At 40.2% G+C, this 22,540-nt stretch overlaps 2 protein-coding genes across 2 annotated transcripts; both read right to left on the reverse strand.

Annotated features, from left to right (window-relative positions):
- Nucleotides 1–65: 65 nt before the first annotated feature.
- Nucleotides 66–3,052, reverse strand: LOC103996813 (probable WRKY transcription factor 35). Its single transcript, XM_009417825.3, has 3 exons — nucleotides 2,244–3,052; nucleotides 1,518–1,658; nucleotides 66–887 (listed from the first exon to the last, which is right to left on the reverse strand). The coding sequence occupies exons 1-3, from the start codon at nucleotides 2,750–2,752 to the stop codon at nucleotides 383–385; spliced, it is 1,155 nt and encodes a 384-aa protein (XP_009416100.2). The 5' UTR covers nucleotides 2,753–3,052; the 3' UTR covers nucleotides 66–382.
- A 5,486-nt stretch (nucleotides 3,053–8,538) lies between these two features.
- LOC135649234 (uncharacterized) lies at nucleotides 8,539–22,229 on the reverse strand. Its single transcript, XM_065167432.1, has 14 exons — nucleotides 22,086–22,229; nucleotides 21,438–21,537; nucleotides 21,177–21,307; nucleotides 20,903–21,059; nucleotides 20,704–20,813; nucleotides 19,163–19,246; nucleotides 19,033–19,081; nucleotides 18,802–18,893; nucleotides 14,163–14,292; nucleotides 13,947–14,026; nucleotides 12,314–13,881; nucleotides 10,827–10,940; nucleotides 10,050–10,751; nucleotides 8,539–8,766 (listed from the first exon to the last, which is right to left on the reverse strand). Exons 2-13 carry the CDS (start codon nucleotides 21,528–21,530, stop codon nucleotides 10,186–10,188), a joined length of 3,174 nt encoding a protein of 1,057 aa, XP_065023504.1. The 5' UTR covers nucleotides 21,531–21,537; nucleotides 22,086–22,229; the 3' UTR covers nucleotides 8,539–8,766; nucleotides 10,050–10,185.
- Between the last annotated feature and the right edge of the window lie 311 nt (nucleotides 22,230–22,540).

A 22,540-nucleotide genomic window follows, 5' to 3' on the forward strand; every position in this document is an offset into this window, starting at 1 on the left:
GAGAGGAGAAAAGCCATTCATATATTTTATCTCGACATCCTCGGTCACGTCAAGCGCATCTGTACTTGGCGCAACTGTTTCTAGCTTCTGTTGCTCATCAGCTTTCTGTCACATCCCAAACTTGCGGGTAATGACAACCCCTCCTCTTCTTCTTCTACAATCCTGATCTCTAGACTGTTCGGTTAAACAACTAAAACCATGTGTAGGAAACACAAGAGAGTCATCCTCACGCTGCCATGTTCAATCAACCTTGTGAGTTCATGAAAAGGTTCGGGGCTTGAACCGTGTAGGATCAAGAATGGCTCCTTATTCTCTCTCATCTTTCTCCTGCTGAGGTCTTTGCTGATATAAGATCCTGTTATGATAGTCATTTTCTTTCCTTTCACGAGCTGCCTGCCCAGTCAAACGTGCTGAACGGGTCCAAGGCCTTGTTCGCCCTCTCTTCATCCGGCTTACTTTCCATGAATCCCTCGGAGGAGAAGATGAGGCTCAAGGGGTCCGTCTCCAACTCCGACAGATCTTCGAAGAAGTCGTCCGGCTGGTCCTCTTCCGGGAGCATCCGCGTGTGGCTTTGGTGGAATTCGTCGTCCTCAGCAGCTGGTTCGATTGCCTTCTCCATCTCAGCAACTTCATGCTTCACCGGACGTTCCATGGGGTCCTCCTTCGGAGCTGTGGGTGACTTTAGCACACCCTGATCGCTGGAGCACTTGGGGCCATTCTTGGATTGATGCGATCTTGCGGTTCCGGCAAGCGCATTGCGTTGTGTAGGCCACGGGTGGTTGTGCTCGGATGTGTAGGTGATGACCAATATGTTAGGATCAGTCCGGCTGCGCTCCACTTGCTTCCTCGCCGAGCATCCTTTTGAACTGCTACATCTGTAATAGCCCCTGATATATATGCTCATGGAATTCAGCAGCTTTTACAAGGAAAAAAGCTCCGAGTACTCGTTAAGAGATTACAGTATTCTTATCATACTTGATCACGATGGTGATCGATAAGATGAAGACTAAATCCTTACCTCTTTCTGAGTTCAAAAGACTGCTGCTTTTGATATCAGCGTTGCTCTAGAGACATTAATGACCAAAACAGAAAGCAACGGAGGGGGCAATAACAATTCGCATTCAGCATTATAGATGTTCAACACAAGCCGGAAAAGGAAGAAGAACAACCTAATACTTGGTGTTTGCTGAGAGATGAGACAACGTTTGTTTATGTACAAATTCAGAAAGTCAACTAGTTGAAATCGATCTTTTAGTTCACGTGTATTCATATTAGGTTTTACGTAGCTACTGGTCTGAAGGAAGAGCCAAAATGGTCAGTGCTCCCTCGTGAAGAAGCATCATACCTTATATTACTTAGCATCGTATCAAATGATAGAAGCAGCTTCTCCTTGTTCCTTATTCTTTCTTTATGCAGTGAGCAAGTAATGTGGCTTTACCAAGTAACGAAATGTGCCTTTGCAATTAGCAAAGGAATCAAAACATTTGTGCACATATATAATGATGAAAAGAATTTACCTTGGATAAGGAGAACCCTTGATCGGTTTCTGACCATACTTCCTCCAAGCCCATAGATCGGATGGAACAGCCTCGCTGCTCGGCCGGCTGCTGGCAGCCACCGGCGCTGGAACACACACCACCTTCTTTGCCTGGCTTTTTCTGTGACATAAACAAGTCTAGTTAACTCCGAGCACAATCGCACACACAGGAAGAAAGAAAAGGAAATCCTAATAGTTAATGTTGAGCTCCAGGAGACGAAAGACACAGGATGATCATGTTTTTCCAGAATGAAGGGGGAAATATTGTGCTTGCATGCTACGATGAGACATGAAGAGTTTCCCGGGAATCTGTAGGTGTTTGTCTTTGTTAACTCTTTTTAGCCAAGATCTGTACCACTTGATCTGCGGGTGGTGCTACAAAAGAGGAAAAGAGACCATCTCCTTCTGATGGCTCGGATCCTTAGATTTCCATCAGCTCTTCAATCGGTCAGTTCAAACAAGAAAGCTCCTCGCATTTCCATCAAAATCCACTAACCTAGTCTGAATGTGCTCACCTACTACCGGAAGACTAGAAAGATTCTGGGGAGCAAATCCATAAGATGATCGACACCAAGATTTTGAATAGATCTTCCGAAGACAAAATCAAGACTCATATAACTTACCTACTAAAGAAGGAAAGAAATGCTTAAGATGTTAGATCTCGCCCATGACAGGAAGGCTAGATGAGTACTTGTGGATCTCGAACCTGCGTTTGATCTCTTGACTACTCCGAGGAGACCAGATCTGTACATCATCGCCGTGATCCATGGGGCCGGCTGTGGAGCCGCCGCTCAACTGCAACATCTCCCCGGGTGAGGACAGGGAAGGCTTGCTCGAGAAGATACTGCAGGATATCTCGACCTCCTGCTTGCCTGATAGTACCTTCCGAGCTAAGATAAACCTCCCACCTCCTCCAGGGTCGCTGCTGCTCTCCATGGCCATCTTGGACGGCGCCAGCATCGCTTCTGCCCCATCAAAGAACTCCGTACCTGTGTTCCGACCGAGTAGAGAGTCACGGAGATCGACCAAAGGATGGCCGAAGCTGTCGGTAGGGCTTTCGGTTCTGGTGTGAAAGGCAACGGCCTCGGTAGGAAGCTCCCGCTCGACGGCCGGCTCGATCTCCATGTTCTGTGGCCCGATTCGGCCGCCTGCTCGGACTATGTCGCCGAGGTCACCGTGGTCGTTCTCCATCCGTTTCCAGAGATAGTCGTACATGTGTCCAGATAGCAGCAGCAGCAGGATTAGGATTTGATGGTGTTGCACCCAATGCCAAGTTCCATGCGTCTTCTGAGAGGATAGGTTTCTTGTTCTTTTAGATCTGGAAGCATGGGACAGAGATCAGGTGGCAGGAGGGCAGAAAAGGAGCCTTAACCAAGAGAAAGAAGAGAGCAGCAAGGCTCTTCTCTAAACCTAACAAGAGGAGACTGACACTGTAGAAGAGATATGACGAGAGAGAAAGAGAAACAGATGACGGGGATATATTATAGGTAGAAGAAGCTGACATATCAGAAGGGACACTTCTCCATACGCAACTTGAGAGGCAGAGAGAGCATATAGGAAGGAGGGGGTGGATTTGTCATGCTCAAATCTACACCATCCCTGTGTCTTAGATTTTTCTTCTGGGGGGATTCTAACTTGTAGCTTTTGTTGTATTAGCTTGGAGGATTTCTCAACAGGAAAAGCTGTCTCTTTTCCTTGTTCAGTGTCCGGAGGAGGAGACCTCCCAATGTGTCTATTTAGCCAACTTAACCTTGTTTCATGGCTCTTAGCTCTCTTGTTTCATGGAGATGTTGGTGTGGTGGACAGGAAGATGGAAGTTGTGTGGAGTCACCTACGAAGTCATCACTTGTGTTTCATACCATGAATGAATTGATGATGCATTAGCCTATGGATTTACGGAAAACCTAGAAATGATATTTAATGATCATTCTTTTATTATGTAGTATGAAATTGTCTTGTAGGTAGAAACAAATCATATATGGACAAAAAGAAAGAGATGTTGTTGATGATGTATTAGCTTTCATCCATCAAATTAAGCAATGACATGAACAAACTCAAACAAATCATCCATGAGGACTGCACAGTTGTACGAGCCTAAATAATATCGTGACATGAGCTGAACTATGTACATAACATGAGCTGAACTATATATATATATATATATATATATATATATATATATATATATATATATATATATATATATATATATATATATATATATATATATATACATGTGAGCATTGACCTCAAGTCTTTAAATAGGGGAGATAATAAGATTTAATCTCACATCCATCATAAGAACTTAAAAGATTCTGATGAGATGTGTGAGAAAGATATATATATATATATATATATAACATTGTTCGATGTCGCTGTGCCATGAAACCTTGATGTGTTTAAAAGATATAGAAAGACCCAATATTTTTTTTATGTTTTCCAATCCATGTGCTTAGCTTATAGAAGGCTATGGAATGGCTAATGTGATCCTAAACCATGGCACCATGCACTCTCTCTCTCTCTCTCTCTCTCTCTCTCTCTCTCTCTCTCTCTCTCTCTCTCTCTCTCTCTCTCTAAAAAATGGCTAAGCAGCCAACAATTGCACATGTTACTTCGTTTGGGGTGCATTAGACTGATTCCACGGTCCTATAATGAAGTGCCCACTTGGCCACTTGATCCAAAACACCCACGTCGTATATATATATATATATATATATATATATATATATATATATATATATATATATATATATATATATATATATATATATATATATATGCATGAGATTAGAACGCCCACTAGGAGAGCAAGCTCTCGCTGGGATTCTCTCCTCCTCCGGGAGTTGGAATCAGAAGCATCCAACCACGCGATCCAAACAGTTACTATGTATTAGTACTGCGTTGCGGACGACTAAGCAACGTGGCGCTCAGACTAATATGATGAACTTGAAGCAATGGAAATGGTGACAACCATGTCGATAGTGCTCATCGTAGCATCAGCCGTACAGCACATGGCGTCGGGGCATCCTAGAAATTGCATGCGAGTCGTATCAGATGCGGTGTAGCATTCGAATCAACGCTCTGGATTACGCTATCGACCTCATCATCACCCGTCCCTTGCCGCTTTGCATCTGCGTTGCGTCGATACTGATACAGTTACCGAGCGACAACTACGTCAATACAATGTAAATAGTGGTAGCCACTGTAGCACCTATAGCGAAGATGGTGGTTGTCTCACCACTGACTTGTTGGGTGGATCTTACCTCGACTTGAAGTTGGCGTCATCAGAGCTCCTACCGCTCCCCCCGCTGTCGCGTCAGTTCCGACACCACCTCTCGTCGAGCAGCCTTTTTGTCACCCGTCCTTGTCGAGCATCAATGCAAATGCAAAGCGGCATGGGATGAGCAGCAAAAGGGCTGTTCGGCAAGAGGTGGTGTCATAATTGGCATGACAATGAGGGGAGCGATAGGAGCTCTGATGACCCCAACTTAGGGTCGAGGATGAGATCTGCCAATGAGTCAACTACGAGGCAACCACTATCTTTGTCGTAGACATTGTGATGGCCACTACCATCTATATCGATGCTGATATAATTGTCGCTCTATAACTACATCAGCATTGATGCAGAGGCAAAGCAATGTGGAGTAGGTGACGAAAGGGCTGCTTGGCAAGAGGTGGTGCTGAAATTAACGTAGTAGCAAGGGGATCGACAAGAGCTCCAACGACCCCAGCTTCGAGTCGAGGCTAGGATTTGCCCAATGGGTTGGTAACTAGGCAGTCACCATCTGCGTCGATGCCAATACAGATGCAGAGCAGTGCAAGGCAGGCGCCGATGAGGTTAGCAACAGGCTCCTCGTGGAGGCAAGTGGCGTTGTGATGAGAGCATACCTTATTATCGTCGGAGGTGGCCAGGAAACTACGTCGATGTTAACACTAGCGGTGTCGTCGTCCACTAGCACCGATGTCGCTTGCCATCAAACGTTAAAATTATTCGTTTGCCCTTTATTTTCTTGTTTTCGTTGGTAAAATTGATGTCATTAAGGTAAATGGACTTAGATGTTTCACTTTTGTTATTATATGGTTGCAAATATAGCTTTAAAGCGTAAATATTGGAATGAAAAATGTAAATATAACTTTTTAAAATGTAAATATTGGAATACAAAAGGTCACTAATTATAATAGGTAATATGTAATTAGCATGATTATATATGATGTTACACTCTTTTTTTTTTTTTTGTTTCTTCACAAGAACTTGTGGTGATCTGATAACCTTTGATGAATTGAGGTTTCGAACTGGGTTAGTAATCTGATCGATATTTTAGGTATAGATTATATTAGACAAGATTTCAAACGTTCAATATTTGATGAATCGGTCCGGTAAATCATCTTCAAATCAACAATATTCTGGGTATCAAAATATATGAAATAGGATTTCGAACCCAAATAAATGGATTTGTAAATCACCACTGACCATTAGACAAATATTTTAAATATAAAACATATCCAATAAAATTTTGATGAGTTCGTTCGTTATATAGTAATGACAGTATCCGAGTCGCCAAATGCACGACGTCTGCGTCGGGTCCTGCGGAACCGCCATCGCGCGTACGCCAAGCTTTGCCCCTCCGGTCTCTCGATCCCCCAGATCACCCCGCTTATTGCATCGGAACGAAGACGGCGAGATCCACCGGCACCCATGGCCGTCGTTACCAAAGCTCTTTTCGCGCGAGTACCATCGCCTGCAGGATTTTTTGTCAATGGTATGCTTACCAGCTGCTATTCGATGGAATGCTCGTTATGTCCGTGTGCCTGGGCTGTCCGAGGTTGTTGAAGTCTTGCATCTGGCGGTGCCGGCGGGGATAATTGTTGCGGCCAACAAGATTCTTAAGCAGGCCTTTGGCGGCGCTGCTGTTAGGTTCCCGAGCGGCAGCCTTCTTAAGGTTTTCTGCGCGTTCTCACTGCAACAAAACGGAAGCTCACTTGTCCTCCACCCCAAGTCAACATAGGAGCATAGAGATGAATTGCACCGTCTTCCGATGACGTGTGAAGAAAAAGAAGAGTGCAAGGAAGGGAGAAGGCGGCGGCCCAATTTCCACCTCAAATTTTCCCCCTTTCTTCACCCCATAGCCCTTTGCTATTGACTCCCCTCCCGGCAGGTGGAATCAGGCGACGTTACTCGTCGCCGCATTCGTCGCTGTTTTATCTCCTCTTCACTACCGACATCGACAACAACCGCATCCCAGCCATGCCCTCAACATTGTCTCGGCCGACGCCGGCTTCCCAGCCGTGACCCTCGCTGCCTCCCCTTAGGTCACAGTTGCAGTCACTCGCGACGACGCTTTTGCCTCTAGCCGCGCACGCAGCGACCGCAACGAGCCCTCACGCTTCGCCATCCCCTCGAAGGAACAAGAAGAAGTGAAGTAAGAGTAGGAAGAAGTGAGAGAGAGAGAGAGAGAGAGAGAGAGAGAGAGAGAGAAAAGATGATTTTTTCGTCCAGAGATAATTTAAAAATACTAAAAAAATAAAATGAAATTATTAATAATAAAAAAGAGATTGTAAATTATTCGCACCATATATCCTAAGAGTAACACAAAATTAATGGATAAAAGTATGTCATAACTACATAGAATAATTAGACTAATTATATATTACTCCTTATAATTTGACCTCTTTAGTATTTTAATCTTTATAATTAAAAATTTTATATTAGAATTCCAAAGTGAAATATCTAGTCCTTTTATCATAACATTATTTATTTTACCGATGAAAGCACAAAAATAATGAGCAAAAAAATAAGTTCAATGTCCAAATTCCGTTTATGGTGGTAGTAGATGAAGATGTCGTTGGGGGCTACAGGTCGCTGTTGTGGATGAGGAAGGAGAGTGGTAACGAGAGTTGAGGAAAAGAGATAGGAGGAAGAGGACGATGTAAAGCGACACCACTCTGCATATGCATTGTCGTCGATGCAGATACGGAGCAACATCGATGTAAATGTAGAATGACATCGCTTTGTAATCCCATCCTCTAGCTCTAGCCTAGCGGGATGGCCTCCACCCTCTCCTCAACCACCCCACACCGACACTTTGTAGCTATTTACTGAGGATCTGTAGGCTTCTTCACTTGAGGCGTCATTGTGGACTCGAAGGTGGAGAGGCAAGAGCTAGAGGATGAGGCCACGAAGTGTGAAGGGAACGCAGAAGGATTGGGATCGCAAGAAACACAAAAGGAACAGACCTGTTGTAGACATGCGTCGGAGACGTAATAGCCAATATCGAAAGAGTGGTAAATGGCACAAGTGACCTGGCAGATGTGGCAAGCTACGAAATATTTGACATCATGGATGGACATGTTGCAGCCCAATAAAAGAATGTTGCATCCGATTCTTTATAAACCGTTGTCCTTTCGTCACTCTACATCTATATCAATGTCGCTCAACAACTACATCAGCACCGATGCATATAGATACAAGAGCGTCAACATTTGTGTCATCAATTTTCTTCTCTTTCTTTATTTCACTTGTCTTTGTTGCTCTTCCTCATCATCTCCAACAACCACCCATGACCCCAACGATAATATAATCCATCACCACAAAAAATTATTATTTTTGTACCATTGATAAAACCAACAATGTTAGAATAAATAAATATAAATTTTAATATAAATTTTTTTAACCTAACAATAAAATGCTAAGAATATCTAACTACAAAAAAAAAATCTATAATTAGCCGAAAAATAATTTTTAATAGTTGAACACTTCAAATGTGATTGTCGTCGCCCGCATGAGGATGGAGATGCTGCGTTTGTGATGCACCCTCCGTTGTCAGCGCTCTCTTTTATCTTCCATCATACTCCGAATGTAGCTATCTCACCCCGTCACGTCACAAACGAAAATTCCGGACTTACGCGTGCAAAGACAAAGCGAAAATTCGAACCGACGATGAGACAATGTCGCCGAGAAGACATATCCCATATGCCAACCACGATTTCAACTATACAATCACTTTGGGCATTAAATGGTATACACCAATTTAAATAAAATACATATATTTACATGGAAGTTTTTCAATGTAGAGTCGAAGTTTCAAAACAATTCCACGCATAAGCAGCAGTATTTACCATGACCTGGAAAATTTAACGAGACACATCAAGATGACAGCACTCCGTATGCCTTCTCCCTCAAGAACACGAGCATCAGGATTTAGGGCACAATGAAACCAATGTATCCCTCCCTGCAACATGACCAAAAACATCAATCAAAACACGATTGAACGCTGAAAACATATAAGACATCATCACAGTGTAGAGTATAAGGGGTTTTATACATATCCTTCAAAGCTTTAAACATGCTTACAAATCATAATGTAGCATGTATATCCCCCTATATATTAAAAGAATCTCTTCATGTGTTCCTGTCCTTAGCATCCATCCATAAAACCTAGATTAACCATTGCTAACCATGGTTAAAACTAGCTTCTTTGATTTTAAAAATATTTTTTAAAGAAAAATATAAAAGCACCCAAAACATCAATTAGAAGGCATTAATGTAAATTAGAGTTTCAATAAACAGTTTACTTACAATAGATATTGGAATTAAGTTATTGGTTAACTTATCATAGATGCCATGTATACATTTTTCAAATTTTGAAAGGATAAATATGCTAATAAAATACAACAAATCACTTAGCGACTTAGCCATATAATACTAATCCTTGCAACACAAACTAAATTTTAAAAAGAAAATGCCAGATACCCAAGCTAGATAAGTTTTATAAATAAAGGAAAGCAGGAACACAGACAAAAAAAAAAAAAATGGGGACCACCTAAATAAGTTATACAAGCTTAAGAAGACACTAGTCAGTTTGAATGCGACAACCATTGGTGATTCCAGATGTTTTAATGTTAAGTCGCATCCATGACAGGCCACTTCGCAAATATCAACAGTGACAGAAATGAGAACCAAATTCCCAGGTCCCAGACACATCATTAATGCAATAAACTCGGCACCAGGCATGTACTTAATTTTACATTGCCAAGCAACTGACACAGCTAACCTTGATGATCTTCCTATACTTCATAACATCACAAGTACACGCACACTCCCTCTCATTGAGTAATTAGTAGTTAGTTATTACATGTTAAACAACACCTAACAAACAAATTAGTTATTACTACCATCAGATACAATAGTCCAGCAAAAAGGCAGCTAGACAATCTCAAACACTAATAAATGAAAGCAAGACAATGAACATGCAACTCCATGGCAAATGTTTTCCTCTACAAAAGGAGCTTGACCGTCCAATTGGCGTGCGATATATGAAAGGTACAAAACATCTTTATAGCTCGGAAATTTATTAAAGATTCTATGCACTTCTAAAGATTTCCCAGGAATCCAAATGGCATGGCACACCTGATATTTGACAATGTTGCAGATTTCTAGATATATTTTTTTAGCACCCTTCACCAAGTAGCATTCCCTAAAGTTCATTGGCAGATTAAGAAGAAATGTTTATACCTGTTGATGGAAATTGGCCAAATATCAAGCTCTCAGAAAATTTTTGGAAAAAATCTGCTTCAAGGAATCAGCTGTCATCCATGGTCAGAGGTGCCCTTAACAAAGGAGGTCAAAGCTGCGCAGCAACAGATCAGCATTACATTCCAAATGCACGATTGTATAGATCACCTGTACTCGGTATGTGGAACTTGTTTTCATGAGTGCTTGTGTAGTAGTCATTAAGCCCAAATCTCTCGTTTCTGAAGATCTCACTCATGCCTATATCATTGCCAGTCCGTATACCGTTGTAACTGTTACAGGCATCCCACTGGTTATTAGGAAAAGGTGAATTTCTCAGTTGCTGGTATGACAACTGTGAAAATGGAGATACACTGGAATGGCTTTTTGCTAAAAATTGAGATGCAATATATGCATCATTTAATGGCAAGAATCTTTCTCCCATTTGATCTGGTATCCTCATGTTCTGATTAGAAGAAACAGATTGCTGCATCATTAGATGAAGCCTTGGATCGCTACTAGAGGTGCAAATCTGTTCAGGAAATGAAGATTTCAACCCAAATGCTGAATTATTTGGTCCAAGATGTATCCGGCCCTTGCCAATAGCCAATATTGCTGGATCTATAAACTCCACATCACATGAATTTCCAATCAAATCTGATTGATAATTATTTCCACCTGAAGAACAGCCAAGCATATGTTTTTCTGCAAGGGGAAATAAGTCAGCAAAACAAGTATCAATCATGCATGCAGCACACACCTGACAATATAAGTACAAACCTGTGTAGCCCTCATATGCCTGGTTAAATCTGTCTGGCATAGAAAACCCTGGGGGTGGAGCTCTGCTTGGAGCTGAGAATCCAGGTGGAGCTGTTATCTTAGCCTTCGAGACACCTTCGAATAAAAAGTAGGATTTTAAATATATAGAGCTAAAAGCATAGGAGACACAAAATGCAAAGACTTGCACATTAAATGTTAGCAATTATACTGAAACAGAGAAGCAATGAACTGATTTGCTCTAAGGGGTAGAGGGGGCAACGAACACAATGATTGTACAATAAGGTGAGATAATTAATTAAGTAAACAAGATGCTCTTAGCTGTTTTGATCACCATCTGCAGAATCATTCACCACCTGTTGCCATGTCAATAGTTTGTTGGAAAGGATTGAGGAAGAAGGAAAAGGAAGGTGAGGGTTTACCTCTTAGACTCTTAAGAAAACGTCATGGAAGCACAGAGTAGTCTCAAATCATGTGTTTTCTTCAAAGAAAATCCTTTTCTTTACCATCATTGCACTGCATAATTGTTTAACTCGTATGGTGATTAGAAGTATCGTGGCAACAATGCGGCTCATCACTATCTCCATAGTTGTAGGCAGGTAAGTTTTGGGTCTCTTCTCTGTCATATATCTAATAGTTCTTTATTGCAATAACATATTTATAAAACATTGATCAACATTTATTTTAATATAAGTACATAATATATATATTTTCTTAATGAACTATTATCTATAGTTTGGAATTATTTACTTTTATATGTTTCTGAGAGCAGGCTTGGTATAATGACAAGGTCATTGCATTGTGATATAGTAAACCAGTTTTCCAATCTCTCTTGAGGTTAGGGTGCATACATTGACCCTCTCTAAACCTTGCGCTAATGAAGCCCCCGTCCACTAGGTTACACATCATATCTATCTTTAATGTATTTTTCTTTTTCATCTTTTTCATTAAGAATCTTTAAGCATATATAATTCTAAACTGTCATTTTACCGATTTACCCTTTCTGCTGTTTATTTATTGTAGTATATATTTCAATCGATCCAATTTGGCAATTTTTCATCCCAGATCAGATCACACTGAACCATTCTATCCCTTATCTGGGTTGTGTGAACTTTGATCAATGTATTAATTAAAAGAAAAAAAAGAGTTAAAAGGTATTGGTGAGGATTTATCATCTTCTAGCTTAGCAGCATGTTGCTTGTTGATAATACCTTTCAGGCATGGCAATAATACCATTGGATAGAAGCCTCTTAACCATCAAGAGAACAGTCATATCAATGGATAGAGATTCAATTGTGGCAGACAATTAAAAACACAAATAAGCGAGCAAAATTATTATTAGACCTGTTATACACAAAGCAGAAGCAAAAAGAGCAGAAACATGACAAAGAAATAGATTGACAGTGGACCAGTAAATACATCAGATTATTGCATCAAATATTTCAAAAACATAGCTTCAGAGATGTATAAAACAACCAGGAAATACTTACTAGTAGTCCTATCAGACAAGGTGTCACCACTGGTAATAACATAAGAACCCTCAGAATCATTGAATTGAAGTCTGTTATGAAAACTATCTTTGTATGAATCCTGTGATAAGGAGTGAAGTCTCTGAGCATTATCAATTTCTCCAACATGAGGTTCTAAAAGACTTGCTTGACTTTCTTGCCTGGCAAAAGAAAATCTGGACTGGTTACTGGTTAGTGATTTCCATGAATTTGATAGCTTAAAAGACCCATCTTGTTCCTCCTTTTCACCAAGCAGCTTAACCAAACTGTCTGAGGAGGATAATGAATCATCCCATGGATTGAAATCTAGTGACAATATGTTCGAAATTATGTTGCTCTCGCCCATTTTATCTACACTAGAATTGTTGTCACCACCAGTTCTCATATTTTCTTCCATGCAGTTGAACCCAGGACAACTCAAATCGCTCCTGCTAAAAGAGTTGGAGCTTATGTCATCCTCTCTATGTCCATTGTGAACTGCAGATTCTTTGTCACCTAAGGAACACATGGTGACCTGCTTTCTATCCATGTCCAATGAACTATCAATAAATTGGTGTTGTTTACTTCCGAGTCCATCACTGCAGGAGGTAGAACTTGCATGATTTGTATTAGTATCTTGGGGACTTAGACAAGGTACAGACTGATTGTTATGCACTTTCACAGAATCTTCCTTCCCATCCATAAAGGAGATCAATTGTTGTTTTGAGGGCTTAGAATTCCAATCAGTTAATTCATTTGTGCTCAATGCAACTGGGGCTGAATCTAAATCTCGACTTCTGGACCTCTCACTTGAGCAGAGATCAGAGGATAAGGTTTGATGCTGGTCAATATCTAACTGATTCTCCATATCATGGCCGTCTATATTAACTGAAGAAAATCCTGAACCCATGCTCTGCACCTCACCATTAACATCGGTAGAATCATGGATAACTCTATCAGGACCAGAGTTGCTAAATTGTCTAACATGGTTTTTAGAAATAATGGTATTTCTTGGCTTCATGTCAATACAATTTAAAGCAATGTCTCTTTCCTTTTCTTCAGCTGGAGAGCTAGATAAGGAACCTGACGAAACATGGGAAGTATCGCTTATCTCTGAGACAACCTGTTTTGACCATTCCGATGAAGATATTTGGTGCTGCCTGCCAGCGTCAGGTCTTACAAATTCTAACCGCCTAGACCATTCATCCAACTCTGCCATTTTTATTTCTTCCCCTGGCTTTGATGTTACAATGGCATCATCATTTGATGAAGGTCTTAAAGAAGAATCATCATTGACGATTGTCTCTGGTGATAGAGTCAGTTGTAAATCTGCCAAAGTACCAAGTTGTAAAGGTTCCAATGGACCAGATATGGCACCAACAGCTTCCTTGCTTTCAGGTATCTTTGATGTCATAAGTAATCCATCATGCTGCGCTGAAGAATGCTTTGGACTTCTCGACAATAAAGAATGTAAAGATGAATTGTTGATAGTCTCTACTTTCTGTTTGGCATGAGTTTGAGAGTACTGTACACTTGAAGCCAAAAGCCGGCAATTTGAACCACGAAGTCCCCTGTAAATAATTGAAATATTAGCAAAAATGACCTTTGCCAATACAGGGCATTAAAAGAAACATACCATGAAGCAGCGGCTGGTAATGCATTGGACTTCCCAGCACCCGTATTAAGAGGTAAACCTTTGACTTGACTTGAGGCACTCTGCATAAAAATATATCTCGGTCAACAAAGAGAGTGAATGAGACCTAATCATAACAAAACATAATGCGAATAACTTCACTTGAAGTGGCTAATCCTATAAAAACGCATGCCTATGCCCCAAAAGAACTTGACTTACATTACAGGCACTCTTGACTGGATGCTTGTCCAAGACTGTTCCATTGTTGTTCAAGTCATCCATTGGTGAGGGTAAAACATTTCCTGAACGACGTTGAGAATTGCTCGAAGCAATTTGTGGAACCCTACTCCTGTGGTACCATATACGAAACAAATTCAAGAGTGCAAGTGAACTTACAAAAGACCAAGTATATGAGCAGAAAATAATGTGCCATAAGTAAAACATTATTTTTACTCAAACGGGAAAAACAATAGAAAATAATTGCCTTGTCATCTGCTGCAAGATGGTCTGAAGTACACAAGGTTTAATTCACGTATATACCTAGCTTATACAATGAACAAGTGTTAAGATGCATCCATCATGGCACCCAGATGGGTCCACATCTGAATATATGACTTGCATAGTCCACTTCAACAATTTAGGACTAAACTTTACTTGAATCACACTGGCTGAAATACATTATATACGAGCTTTGAACTATTAGGTTACTTGGATAAAGTATCGAGAACCAATGGCATGAAAGCAAGTCCACGGACATCACTTGGTGGTTAACACGCGAAATATACTGCAGCTTAGCATTAATGTTACATCTGGCATGCACAAGCTAGAGATGACACAATGTTCTCACTTATTAAGGCATAATTTATTGGCCAAATCAACAATAACTTGAGCTTGACTATATATTAGTTACTAGGTCAATAGATCATTTATTTAGTCACTGAAACTTCATGCATGGATCTGGCTGGAACAAACTATACCAAAGTGGAAACCCATAAAGAACTCTATCTTGCATATTATGAAGTAATTATCTTGTTGCATTAGTCAGGATGACAATTTACATTAATCCAAAATGTTATTTCTCATATAAACAGAAATCTAAACACAATAACCCTTCGGATAATTTGTAATTTAAATAAACAAAAATTTCAAACTTCCTACGTTAAAACAATTGGTCTATCAAGTTACTTTTGGTTCAACCAAGACATGCCAAACATTTCTTTTACAAGTTCAAGACAAAGCTCATCAGATATAATCAATGATTTGCTGGATCGGTCAATTCAGGTCAGGATAGGCCATGGATGATTCAACATCATCATTTATTTATGTAGATCATTAAAATCCAAGCAAAACCAGCAGAACCTCTAAGAATTGGATGCTCCATACAGGAATCAACGAATTCTTGCTGATTCCATGTTTCTATGATGGTCGACAAAGAAATGAAGACAGGGATAAGAGGAAAGAAAACTGTGGTGACTGTGCTGGTCATGGCTTCCACTATTTCTCCGGTAAAAAGACACTGCAAGAGGGAGGGAAAAGGTATTTTAATATCTTAAAATTTGTGGCTCTCACTGAAAGTGAGATGTAGATGAGAGAGAGACGGAGGGAGGGACTGGGAGAGAGAGAGAGAGAGAGAGAGAGTGGAAGGGAGTAGAGGCAAGAAGATGGACAGTTGAGGACGGTGCACGAGGCCAATCAACAAGAGGGATGATTACTTAACAGAAGGGATGATTTCAAGGAATTCAGTAGCGGAGTCCAGGTCCATATCAATAATTCAAGTCATAGTAACAACTACTTGCATCGTTGTGTACCAGGACCTTCAGTTTCCCTATTAGAAAAAGCCTTATGCATTGGGATGACCTATATAAACTTTTGGAACAACATATTTTTTGTTATATCATAATTTTAAGATTATGCAGTAAAAGGATCATACAGAAAACATACAATTAGTATTATATTGTATGCAGGAGAAAATCTTAAAATACAATATAAAAATAATTAATGAATATGGATTATGCCATCAGAAACTATATATCCTAAAACTGTCAAATCCAAAAACATGGCTCGCCATTGCATACTCAATTGAGTTAAATGGTGCATATTACTTCATGTTGAAGTAAATGATATCATGCAAATACAACAAAACAAGCTATCTCCCATGTTTTACTTGATACTTGTATGGTTTCTGCTTCTTTCTTAGCATTTTCTTATAGCTTCACTTGAAAGGTGCTCCGTTTCTGCATATGCATCATAGGAGGCACTTGGAATCATATTTTCTTAATTTATATTCTTCTCTACGTTAGAGTTTTCAAAAGGCACTTGGATCTCGCCTCGCCCAAACAAGGCACTTGGAATCATATTTTCTTCGGGTATATTATTCTCTACAATAGAGTTTCAAAAGGTGCTCAGGCGCTCAAGCAAGGCGAGACTCAGGCGCCTCATTGCTGGTTTGGGCGAGCGATTGAAGGAGGCACCACTTAGGTGCACACCTGAGCTCGGGCGCTAGGCGACTCAGGCATATGCCCAAGCCAATCTTGGGCTGTTCAATCTGGGTTCAATCATAGGCGACTAAGTTGGCTCAACCAAACCAACTTGATTCAACTTACTTCCCTCAAATCCCCCCTCCCCCTCGAACCCTAGTGAAAGGAACTCAATGAAACCCTAGCGCTACGCTTGCTACCATATGCAGCTTCACCCACTGCCATCTACAACCAGGGAAGTCAAGGGGCGCTCCCCTAAGCACCCAGGCGAAGCGAGGCTTGAGTGCCTGGCAAGAGGTCCAAGCGAGCGCCTTTAATTGAAGCATGGGTAGAGATTAAATGTATTAGTTCCTTGGTTCTGGTTCGATCAAACTAGATATCTTAACTCCCACCCACCCCACACACACGAGGCCCTACCCCCTTTGGAAACTTAATTGTGATGACAACGTCTTCCTCTCTAATGAACAATGGCGACAACTTTGTCTTCCTCTCCAATGAATGGTGACAGCAACAACTTCGTCTTCGTCTCTAGTGAACGACGACAACGACTACGTCTTCCTCTACCGAGCTCTTCCCCTCTCTCTCCTCTTCCTCCTTTGCTGTCACCCCCTAAGGTAGCCTCCGACAAGCAACTTCCGTGTGTAAGGCAGATCTCCATGATGTCTTCTTCTCACAAGAACTCTATATGTTTCTCTTTCCCCTCTCCGACAGCTCCTCTCTTCCTGCTATCCTCACCCTCTCCTCCATCGCCCCTCGCCTTCTCCCCGATAGCTCCCCTCTCCCTCCTACCCCAACACTGCCCACCACTGTCCTAACCTTGGCCTCCTTCATTTCCACCATTGCCCCCCGATGAACCCCGACAACCATCCTCCCAACTCCTTAGATCCCGACAGCCCCCATCTCCATCCTACTACGACGACCTCTCCATCCTCCTATTCCGACCCCAATAGCCCCTCTGCCTCCCCCTCCTCCCCAACAACTACACCCCTCATTGCCTTCTCTCTACATCTTCCCCTCCCCTCCCAACCAATAATCGACAACATGCCCCCCTTCTTCCTCTTCTTCCCTCTTTTTTCTTTCTCTTGTAATCATATTAATTGTTATTAATAATGTTCTATAGTCTACAAATTCGATGATCATTGACTTTCTTAAGGGAATTTATTGGATTTTTAATAGTAATCTTCTCTTGTTTTGTCATTTTTATTATTAGATTTAAACAATATAGTACTTTGGTATTTTAAATGAATGTAAGTTAATATTTTAGTGGTGATATCTGAAAGATAAAGTGATATAGAAAAAATGTAACTCCTCATTTTACTACAGTGATCACATTTCTTCTTAATCATATATTTTTAAAAATTTTAATATTTGCAAGCGCCCAGCGCCTCAAGTGTTTTGACACCTTGGCGCCTTTGACTACACTGTCCCCAACTTCGTTAGTCGTTGAAGCTTCGTTTGCCACCGTTTATAGCTTCATCTACTACTGCAATATCGTGTGTCGTTGCTTGCAGTTTTGTCCGTCGTCATTGTTTGTAGCTTCGTTTCGCTGCTGAGTGCCACTTTCCTCCATATCCTTTCGTCGATTACTTTTCCATTTTCTCTCTTTCTCCTTTTATAGATAACAACAAGTCAGCAACAACTTTGTTAATTTCCAACACCTTTAATGATCTCCTATTTCCTATTTCTATTTCCTGCACCAGCTTGAGGTGGGTGCACTATTAGGAGTTAGGACATAACAGAACAGTATATTATTGGGTAGGAACATCGCAACTTTTGACATTCTTGTTATTAGAATTTAGACAATGTAATTTTGTACTTTATATGATTTCAATTTGATGTGTCATTTTTATTCCTATTATCATATTTATCAATTATAATATATATTTTTAATTTTAATATTTGGGAGCACCTTGCTTTGCTCGGCGAGCACCTAGGCAAGCACCCAACGCCTCGGGAGTTTTAGGACCTTCGTGCCTTTTGGAACCTAGCACTTGTAAATAAACTACAATATTCCACAAAGGTAGGCTGACTCAATGATGATACAGCATTTCAAGCTTGTGCCCACTAAGCATGTCAGATAAAAATTATGCATTAATTTATTATGGCAGCAAGTTTGTCAGTTTAAAATGGCCTAATTACTCATGACATTTAAATTTTTGTGCCATCAAGGCAGCAATAGTAACCTCCACATCTGGAATTGTTTGCAGGACAAACATTAATAATACTGACAATTCGCAGCTCAATAATTTAGTATCTGAAAAAAGGTTCTAGATGGACTCACAACCAATATGATTGCACTTCTAACATGTAGCTGCAATGTAAGGGTCATACTAACAAGTCAAAAAATCACCGTACATGCAAAAAGTGTGGGGAAAAAATACCTTGTATAAGCAGAAATTATCTCATCTTTAGTGAAGCTATCCTCCTGGCTACCTATGTCATGCAAATATAGACAATCGGGATTGCTGCAAGTCTGAATAAAAAACACAACTCAGAATGGAAATGAAACAAAAAAAATTATCCATGCAAGTCTAATAGATGGAAAACCTTGTATTAGCAGAACTTTTAACAAGTAACAACACAGAAGGGCACAATTAAGCAACTCTACTTACCATATTTCTTAACCATGCACGGCAATACTTTGTGGTACCATAACATGCCCTGACGGAAACCAGTGTCATAGCATCTTAATACGATAATATGCACAAGTCTACAAAAAGAGAATTTTAGTTATGTGCTTACCTCAAGGATTTACCTTCTAACACAAAGTTATGTACAGCTTGTATACATCGAACAGCTTCCTCATCTTTGGCATATGTAATATACCTATCCAACAAAAGTCGTGTAACATTTAAATATCCTCTAGACAGGAGAAAGCATGAAGAGCAAATGCTGGCAAGCCAAAGCTAAGACATGTCCCAGTTTGTCCAACAAAACAAGCAAACTAACAGTGAAGCTTAGACCACATGAATGGCCATTCGATAACAGCTACTGCAAAAAGCTGTAATGCCACAACTATTTGAGGATGTTTATATAGATTTTTACCTGATGTTGAACACTAAGAAAAGCAACATCACTAGTCAAAGTAAGAGTTATAAAATCTTCTTTTATTGTTTGCAGTGAAATTCTTGCTAGATCTTCAAACTGCCTATCTTAACACAACTAATCATAATGCATCTTAAACAGTTTCCCCCATTACAACTTTGATGGGAGAAGACACCTAATTATTAATAAATGTAACTTCTTTTATCATTTTTTACTGGCTCCACACATTCAATTTATCATCCTCATCTTAGCAACACTAACTTTTATGAGTTTTTTTCTCAGCTGCCCAACATTATGATCTATAAAGTATAAATGACCTTACAGTTGTCTCACAAAATTCTATTGAAGACGAAGTGTAATCTCATTTCCTATAGTCTAACATAGAGATTATTTGCTTGGTTTGCACTTCAGCAAACCTAAGTGAACTCATCTAATACTTCATAAAATGCAGCACTTCTGAAAAGATTTATTAAGTGTGTGTGTGTGTGTGTGTATATATATATATATATATTGGAGACAAAATGTCTAAATTACAATACTGTGTCAACTGTTCTGCAAAAGGCAACCATCAATCAAGGGGCCATCCAAAACATAGGCCGCTAGGCATGAGAATGATGCCTAGGACACATTGCACCGGAAGTACCAAAGTAAAAGTAACTTCAGAAGGAAAACCTTAATAAAGATAAGGTAAGTTTATATGTCAAGAGTAATTTAAAGAGGGTGAATTACCGACTCATCACAATCTAATACTAAATTCTGCGAAAATTTAGTCATCAAACTGTAATATTAATCAAAACATCAGGGAAAATAACAAAGTAGGCATCTAGGAGGATGACGATGTCATTTAGATCATAAAACACCAAAATGCAAATACACCATCATAGATCACTAAACAAGGAAACATATGAGTAAGACATTTTCCACTATAGGACTTGAAAAGGTTTAGAAAGTCAAGTCTAAGCAAGTCACTGACATGATTGTGCGTGTGTGTGTGTGTGTGTGTGTGTGTGAGAAAGAGAGAGAGAGAGAGAGTGTGTGTGTGAGAAAGTTTAGCCTTTGTTTAAAAAGAAAAGGTCAACTGAAGAACCAGCATAATCAAAATTTAGATTCTTGGTGATAAAAATGCTTATAGAATATAATTTTCTCTTCTATACATGAATTTGTGGTGAAGAAAAAAAAACATGTCTTCACACCTTACCCAAGAGGACAACATAGTGAACCGGTTCAAAGAGACTTACACGCCAAATGCGCTGTTACTTGTTTTCTGGAAAGATGTTCCAGCTGGACGAGAAATTGAAACCTTTAGAACTTTCCCATACTGACCAAAGTATTCTTTGCGCTCAAGAATCTGATGCAGAAACATGGCTACTTATTAAAAATGTCATGTGTACAGATATAGGATATTAATCTTGGTGCAGTAAATGTCAAAGTCCATACACTTTCATCACATAAGCTGGTCGGTAATCCAGTTATGTATACAAGATTTTTTTGCATCACTCTGACACTGCTAAGATGCTTCATAGCTTCTGCAGATATCTTGGTCTTTGCTCTTTGAGACTTTTGCTTTTTCTCAGAATACATCTCAGCTATTATCCTGGCCCCAAGGGAAGAGAAATTTCATGTGAACTCTTGGTATGATATATAAAACAAAGAATAAATAGATTGGATTAATGAAAGCAGAAAGTAGCAGAATTATAACACAATGATTAACCTCTCAGAATTGGCAGCAGCCACTTTAAGGACTCTGTCTTTATCATAAGGTGTACGGCATGCTGGACACCGAGCCTCGGTGTCTTCTTTCTCGGCCATCTCAATTATATGATGCCAACACCAAATACAAATCTACGCATAAAAGAAAATGCAAGATGAGACATCAAACCTAAAATATTTTATATCAACAACAATGCATATATTTAAACAAGCTAGATCATCTCTGGAAGTTTAATGCTTTTTGCATGTAAGGGACTCGCACCTCATAGCCACATTTGCAAGGCTTCAACTGTTGGTCAGTAAGATCCATCTCCTCTGCGCACAGAGGGCAAGTCCTTTCTCCATCATCACTCATTGTCGCGCTTCAGACAAATGAAGGTTTGAGACCGATAATAATGAAGCAAACAAATCAGCAGGCACAATTTGTTGTCAATAAGGAAACAAACATAATAGCACCATCAACTTTGCTTTTTGATACTGACAGATCAGCAAATACACAACAAAATCCGTTCCCAAGTACAAACAACCCCAATCTCCTCGCCTCGATCACCCAATTAGATTATTTTAGGGGAAAAAGCAAATAAAAGCCTAAAATCAAGAAGAATTGGCAAACAAACTAATTCAATTTTATAATCTGACAAAATCCTGAACCGGTTAAAATCTCTCCATGCATGCACACAAAGTAACCGCAAAATACAGAAACCCTAAAGATCCATCAGAGAAATCATATAAATTCACCTGCATATCGTCGCGATGCGGAGAAAATCGAGACAAAATTTCAAGATCAATCGCACACCAGCGATCCTAAGCACAGAAATAATTCAAGGAAACGAACAGATCTGAAGAAAGACGCGGAATCCGATCGAAAATGAAACCATATCGAGAGAGAGATCGAAGAGGGAATACTTACGTTGGGAGCGGGGAGGTTGCGGAATCGGAGAGGGAAGGATCAAGAGGCCGAGCTCGAGCGAGGGGCGAAAACACGGAGAGAGGAGAGGAAAGGGGAAAAAAATAAGGAGAGGTCGAGAAGACCCCAAACACCCCCCCGGGGGGTCGATTTCTAGTCTCTTTCTTGCTTTTTTGCCCTTCTTTTATTTCTTTTTGTATTTTGGCCTGCTCCCCACCGACACCAAACAGCCCTTATATTTCAGACAATTACCATCCAAACCTTCCTTTCAGCACTATTTCTATTATTAGTCGCGCGATCGCCGTGATTGGCTACCTGCCTTACGATTGGAGGAAGTGTGGGTTGATTTGTGGCACCACATTAACGTACCAATCATAAAGAAGATAGAGGATAGAGCAATCAACGAGCGGGTATTAGGAATGGTTATATCAGCTTTGCCCCCGGTCGGCCGCAGCGTT

The sequence above is a fragment of the Musa acuminata genome, chromosome BXJ3-9 (genome assembly GCF_036884655.1).
Source record: "Musa acuminata AAA Group cultivar baxijiao chromosome BXJ3-9, Cavendish_Baxijiao_AAA, whole genome shotgun sequence".
In the NCBI taxonomy this organism is placed as follows: Eukaryota; Viridiplantae; Streptophyta; class Magnoliopsida; order Zingiberales; family Musaceae; genus Musa; species Musa acuminata.

What these genes read in the sequence shown, in the direction of transcription:
- LOC135649234 (XM_065167432.1), bottom strand. Translation starts at nt 21,530, where the DNA reads ATGAGTGATGATGGAGAAAGGACTTGCCCTCTGTGCGCAGAGGAGATG. An exon ending in GCTGCTGCCAATTCTGAGAG is followed by an intron (nt 21,060 to 21,176) that starts GTTAATCATTGT and finishes CCTTGGGGCCAG; the next exon opens with GATAATAGCTGAGATGTATT. An exon ending in GTGCATGGTTAAGAAATATG is followed by an intron (nt 18,894 to 19,032) that starts GTAAGTAGAGTT and finishes TTTTTTATTCAG; the next exon opens with ACTTGCAGCAATCCCGATTG.
- LOC103996813 (XM_009417825.3), bottom strand. Translation starts at nt 2,752, where the DNA reads ATGTACGACTATCTCTGGAAACGGATGGAGAACGACCACGGTGACCTC. An exon ending in AGTCAAGAGATCAAACGCAG is followed by an intron (nt 1,659 to 2,243) that starts GTTCGAGATCCA and finishes TTTATGTCACAG; the next exon opens with AAAAAGCCAGGCAAAGAAGG. An exon ending in AAGGGTTCTCCTTATCCAAG is followed by an intron (nt 888 to 1,517) that starts GTAAATTCTTTT and finishes CATATATATCAG; the next exon opens with GGGCTATTACAGATGTAGCA.